The sequence below is a fragment of the Muntiacus reevesi genome, chromosome 18 (genome assembly GCF_963930625.1).
Source record: "Muntiacus reevesi chromosome 18, mMunRee1.1, whole genome shotgun sequence".
NCBI classification, from domain to species: domain Eukaryota; kingdom Metazoa; phylum Chordata; class Mammalia; order Artiodactyla; family Cervidae; genus Muntiacus; species Muntiacus reevesi.
In genome coordinates, this window is record NC_089266.1 from 13,197,798 (window position 1) to 13,204,176 (window position 6,379).

The window sequence follows — 6,379 nt, forward strand, 5'->3', positions numbered from 1 at the left end:
GGGATGCATGAGTCAAGTGCTCAGGCCTGGTGGGCTGGGAAGACCCAGAGGAATCGGGTGGAGAGGGAGGTGGGATGGGGGACCGGATGAGGAATACGTGTAACTCTATGGCTGATTCATAGCAATGTATGACAAAACCCACTGAAAAATAAAAAATTAAAAAAAAAAAAAAAAAAGAATGCACGTAATCCCTAAATCTTGTCTTGAAGTCACTCAGTCGTGTCCGACTCTTTGCGACCCCAAGGACTGTAGCCTACCAGGCTCCTCCGTCCATGGGATTCTCCAGGCAAGAATACTGGAGTGGGTTGCCATTTAATAACCATGTGTCAAATACATGGTAATCCAAAAGCAGGAGGGGGGGCGGGGTAGGAGGGGAACTCTGCATGTCAGAACTGTTAAACACTGTATCTCTATAGTTCACAAAAGGCCCTCCCAGACTAATTTTTAAGTCCTGAATGCAAAAGTGAAACATCAACGATTATCGCAAACTAATGTCACTTTTATTATCTCACCAATCTGATACAGGGTCCTCAAACACCAATCACAGAAGCAGTAGAATGTAATTTTTAAAACAGGCTCTGCAGGGACTTCCCTGGCAGTCCAGTGGTTAAGATTCCATGCTTCCACTGCAGGAGGCGGGGGTTCAATCCAGGGGAACTAAGATCCTGAGTGGCCAAAACAAAAACAAACAAAAAGCCCGGGCAGGCTCTGCAGCCGGTCTGCTTGAGTTGAAATTCCAGATCTACCACTGTCTTACTTCAGGCAAGACACTTACCTCTCTGACCCTCAATTTTCTCTTCAGTGATATGAGCGTAATAACAATTCCTACCGCAGAGGGTCAGTGTAAGGATTAAAGCAATACCTATGAAGGTATGCCTGGAACCTACATACCATATGTATGTTCGAATGTATGTATGTTACCATCACCATGACAGCTAACATTATTTACTGTTGTTACTTGCTAGGTGAGTGTTAGGACACAGAAAGAGAACTGTACTAGGTCATAACTGTAAGAGATACAAAAGGCCTAGATTTGGCAATTTTACCACCTGGGTTTAGACTCCAGTTGGACTTTTGAAGGCTTTTGCTATATGTGGTTTTCTCACCTGATACATTCTTATTCTCTACACACATAATTTTTTATCTTAAATTGTCTTTCATATTTATAAAATGTCTTAAACACAGAAGTGATAGTCTCTTAAAGAAGCCATGGGACATAGCAAAAAGAACACTTGTTAACCTGTTGCCAGGAGACCTCTCTAGACCTTGGATAACTGTTGCATCTACCTGAACCTTAGTTTTCTCAGAAGTGAAGATAACAAAACTTCCTTCAGTTTTTTTCTTCTTTTTAAGTCTTTATTGAATTTGTTACAATACTGCTTATGTTGTTTATGTCCTGGTTTCTTGGCCATAGGGCATATGTGATCTTAGCTCCCCGACAGGGATCAAACCTGCACCCTCTGCATTGGAAGGCGAAATGTTAACCACTGGACCAGCAGGGAAGTCCCCCTTCAGCTTTACTGATGGGTTCAAAACGAAAAACAAAAGAATGTATGCTAGGGCTTCCCTGGTGGCTCTGTGGTCAAGAATCCACCTGCCAATGCAGCAGACATGGCTTCGATCCCTGATCTGGGAAGATCCCACATGCCGCAGAGCAGCTAAGCCGATGAGCTGATACTCTGTGCTCTAGAGCTCCGGAGCTGCAACCACTGAAGCCCATGGGCTCTAGAGCCCATGCTGGGCAACAAGAGAGCCACCGCAATGGGAAGTCGGCACACTGCAGCTAGAGAGTAGCCGCTGCTCTATGTGACTGAAAGAAAAACCCGCACGGCAACGAAGACCCAGCACAGCCCAAAAATATATAAATAAGTAAAATTATGTTAAAGAATGTATGCTAAAATAGTCCATGCATTCCAATGTAGAAATGCAATGCTTTAAGTATTTTTTCATGATTAGCAGAATGCTTAGAAAATAATATAAAATGATGACTAAAAAGCAAAACAGAGAAACATACTCTTAAAAAAAACTAAGACAACTATCTAATCCAAAAGTTGAAAACTGTGGTGTATTAAAAAAAAAACTTCTACCCTCCATGCCCCAGCCCTCTTCCCCTGCCCCACCTCCCCACAAAGAAAATTCATATCTATACCTTGTTGTGTTCAACAGGCACAGTGGCTTAAAAGAAAAACCAAAATGGCTCTAATTTTGTAAGTTTAACATGTCCCAATATTCCCTGCTTCAAACATTTCCATCATCTACTTGATACCTTAAAAAAAATCAGTTGGTATTTGAATTTGCAAATCTATTCAACTATCTTGAACATAACCACAATGTTGTAAATAAATGCCATACACTGACCACTAGAACAACTGTAGCAGCAACATTATTATTTTTTTCTTACTGGCCTATAAGTGATTTGAGAGCAAGAGTTTTATCCACTCTTCTTTATACTCTCCACAATGTCCAGCACTGACTGGGTCTTGCACACAGTAGGCTATCAGAAGAGACTGGTAAGGGGAAGGTTTCCTTTCACCCTCGTCTCAGTTCTACGAATAGCTGACTCCTTTAGAACAATTAGCTTCTGCTTTATGGACATTACCAATCTATTAATTCCAAAAAGGTGGTTCCGGAGCTGACTCTGGACTGAACATGTCTTTTGTCTGATCTACCTGGTATTGCCTCAAACAGTGCTTCAAAACAGTTTAGTGTCCAGTTTCTAAATATAGAGGCAATTCATACAAAACCCCGTATTCCTGGTCACTCCCACAAATAAGAAGAGCTGACAAGGCCTGGCCTTCATTCTCCGTTGGCAAAGCTGAACCTAAGGTGCAGAGTTCCTGTCCCCTTTCCCGGAGCAGGTGCTCAGAAGTCCAGCTTTTCACTACACTTTGCTCACTGGGCAGGACAGCTCAGTGGGAGCAGAAACTCCAGAGTCAGTGTGCCTGGGTCTGTATCCTGGATCCATCATTTTACTATTGGTATGACTTTGGAGCATGTGACTTAACTTCCCCTAGACTGTTTTCCTGTCTGTGAAATACTAATGATAATAATGTGGACCTCACAGGGCTATGGTGAGGATCAAATGAGTTAATACGTGTAAACAAACACTTTGAAGAGTGGCTGGCACTGCAGAAAGCACTCAATAAATGTCAGCGATTATCTGCCCGGCTCTGGAGGTGTCTTGAGTTTTCCAACCTCTATGTAACTGGTGATGTTTCTTTACACTAGCAGCTAGAAAGCTCAGAGATGAATTTATGGTTCCCTTCCGCTTAGGGTACTGAACCTAAGAAATACAGGTCTATCAACTTCATCATCTTTTCCTACCCCTGACTTTTCTAAAGCCCCACATTCTTTTTTTGGGAATAAGGGAAGCATTAAAAGGGTTCTTTCTAAAAACTAATGGTGAAGTATTATTTGACACTCCTCCTGCCCCTGAATTTATTCTGTTTTAATGTACTTAGATACAAAGCTTCATAATAGACAAAAACAACTCTATTAGTGAATGCATCCCAGATGAACTGCGATGAATGATTGTGGCTAGATTAATCAAAGAATTTAAGCAGGCCTGAGCATAATCCTTAACAACCTCCTATAATGGAACTGATGTAACAACCATCCAAACCCTAGTCAGGCAAACCTAGGTTTAAATCCCTGGTTCTACCTATTACTAACTGTAACCATCGACGACAACTCTTGAGTCTTGGTTTCTTTACACACATACACAAAGTTGCCTGACACACAACAGTAGGGACATAATAAATGTTTGAAGTAAAATTTCTATTTCATGAGAGATAAGCAGTTGGGCTAAACTACAGTTCAAGACCTCCGCTAATCATGTTATTCTGTACTTTTGTGCCTATTTGTCTTTACTCGCAAAGTACCCGCTCCTAGGATGACTCCTCCCCATTCCAATATTACTCATTCTTCAAGATCTAATACAAACGTCAGCTTCTCTGAAAAAGCCTTCTTTAAATCGCCAGTAAGAGCGAACAATTTCATTCTGTTTTTCAGTAACACTTTCATACTCGTATGGCACTCACTAGCATGCGCGACTCGTCTAATTCGTTGTATACACGAACTCCTTAAGGACAGGGGTTCTGTATTAATCCCCTTCGTACTATCACTTTCCCGTCCCTTCTCCTGACCAAAGACCAAGCACATCGTCACGATCCGTCCGCAACTTAACAAGAGAAACTGATTCGGCAAGAGCAACAGAACTAAACTCTCTGATCTACCGTGAATGCTGAAGCCGCCTTAAACCCTGAGGAACTACTAAAGAAAACTTGAAACGGTATCCACGAAAAGGCAAAAAAAAAAAAAAAATACTACTAGAGCCCCAACTTCTACGGGAATGAAGTGACCATCTGTCCTGGGGAGGGTCTGGGAAGCTGGAAGTACTACGGTACTCCGGCTGCGGGGTCTCCCTGGTCGGGCAGACCTGGGATGTCCTGCTTATGCAGGCCTAACTCGGGCCGGACAGACAACAGCGGGATGCGCGCTCCAGCCCGGAGGCCCCCTGAGGCCTAAGCAAGCTTGGCGCCGTGACTCAGCCCCTGGCGCCCGCCAACAACCAGCCGGCCTCCCCTCACCTTGGCCAGCTTCTCGCACTCGGGCAGTCGCTGATCCACCGTGGCGCTGTAGTCCACCTCCATCTTGACGATGCGCCCATCAGCCCGTTCCGAGCCGCCGTCCGCCATGGTCCCCGCCAAAGCGTCCCTAGATGTCCCCCTGCTTCGGCCACCACTCGTCACCCACACCGGAAGCCGCCGGCGCACCCGCTCAGGCAGTGAGTCGGCAGCCCGCGCGAAGGACCCCGCGAGGCCCCCTGCACTGGCCGCCAGTCAGGCACCGCCGCGGACAGCCCCGGGGGGCGGAGCCGGGGAACGGGGCTCGAGCGAGCCCGCACGCGCGCACACACACGCACACCCCACACCACACGCCCCTCCGTCTGATTTTGCCTTTGGTGACAGACTTTTCATCTACAGTTCGTGGTGAGAAAAGCTAGTATAACCGAATAGACTATGATGCATATTCTTGCACTTGAAATATTATGGTTTCTCAGAGCCATGGGCAAGTCACTTAACATTTTCTTGGATCTCGGTTTTCTCCTGTCTTACAGGAGCAAGCTGAAATAAATCCTGAAGAAAAAAATTCTCGGGTTTCATCTGGTTGAAAATCTTGGTGACTTAATCAATCTGTGGGATCTCTTAAAGCTCATAAGAGAAGGTATGGGAGTGACTCGGTAGTATAATCGGTAAATATTATGTTGTTAAGAAGAATCTTTAGAAAGACGATTTGCTCTCCTTTCCTACTTCTGAGCATCAAATGAGATCTCGTTTATATACACGAGTCGATTTCCAATTCTTAAGGAGCATACTAGTTTTCTTTATTATCCACACCATCTGGATCCCTTTAAAAAAAAAAAAAAAAGGCTTCAGATCCTTGAAAGTGAGAATGAGGTTGTGTGTGGTATGGTCCGAGTGTCAACAGTAGCTTGGAAAGCAAATGGGAAATCTTTGAGTGGTCAGCGGTTATGTTAGCGATTCTCAGTTTCATCAGCACCAACCTCTCTATATGTGCTTGAATAGACCTTTTTCCCCTACTGTTCTGTAATGAAAATCATGGATAATATAACCCATCTACACACATAACTATAAAAAAAATCAAGAAAACATCCTAGCTGTAAAGGAGAAACATTGCAAAATAGCAAGATAATGATATATTTCAAAATATAAAGGCGAAAAAATGTCTACAGTAGAAACAGAGTAGTCATTTGCTTGTACACATGTACAACACGATTACTAAACGCAAACGTTAACTGCCACAGGTGTGTTCTGTTGGCTTCTCAAGCATGATATTTCCAACCTAGTGTACAACGTCTTGGTAAAGTTCTGTGTATGTCAAAGTATTTTCTTACATTGTTTTTCACACAGAAGTCTTTGAAATTTTTTAGTGGGTGTTAAAACTTCAAAATGAAAAATAGCTTGACATATGTATAGTGGAGTTAAGAGTTTATGCCTCAGATACATAAGGAAGTGTTTGGCAGGATGTCAAAAAGTCTGATGAAATGTGGGATGATATTCTATTGTGTAGGTTTGTTGCATTGAGGTTGTTCAACATCATAATTACATGTTGATATCCTCCTCCTCCCCAATGATTGTGGCAACCCCAAATCCCCTTAACAGATTTCTAAGCCACACTCTAGCACCCACTGAGACACACTAGGGTAAGATGTTTTCTGGTTCTGCATTTGGAGGGCAGTTGGTTTGACTAGAGTAGACAAAAGGATTTGGAGGTCTGTCCTTTGCTTGAAAAGACAAAAAGTAACAAAGGTGTGATGGACTAAAGAGATTTATAATTTACAGAACTCAAAACATAG

At 43.3% G+C, this 6,379-nt stretch overlaps 1 protein-coding gene across 1 annotated transcript in view; it reads right to left on the reverse strand.

Annotated features, from left to right (window-relative positions):
• PSMD12 (proteasome 26S subunit, non-ATPase 12) overlaps positions 1-4,780 on the reverse strand; it is a 23,145-nt gene extending 18,365 nt beyond the window's left edge. Inside the window, exon 1 of the mRNA XM_065908760.1 lies at positions 4,590-4,780. Coding sequence (XP_065764832.1) covers positions 4,590-4,697 — 108 coding nt within the window. The 5' untranslated portion in view covers positions 4,698-4,780. The remainder of the gene's footprint in view (positions 1-4,589) is intronic.
• Between the last annotated feature and the right edge of the window lie 1,599 nt (positions 4,781-6,379).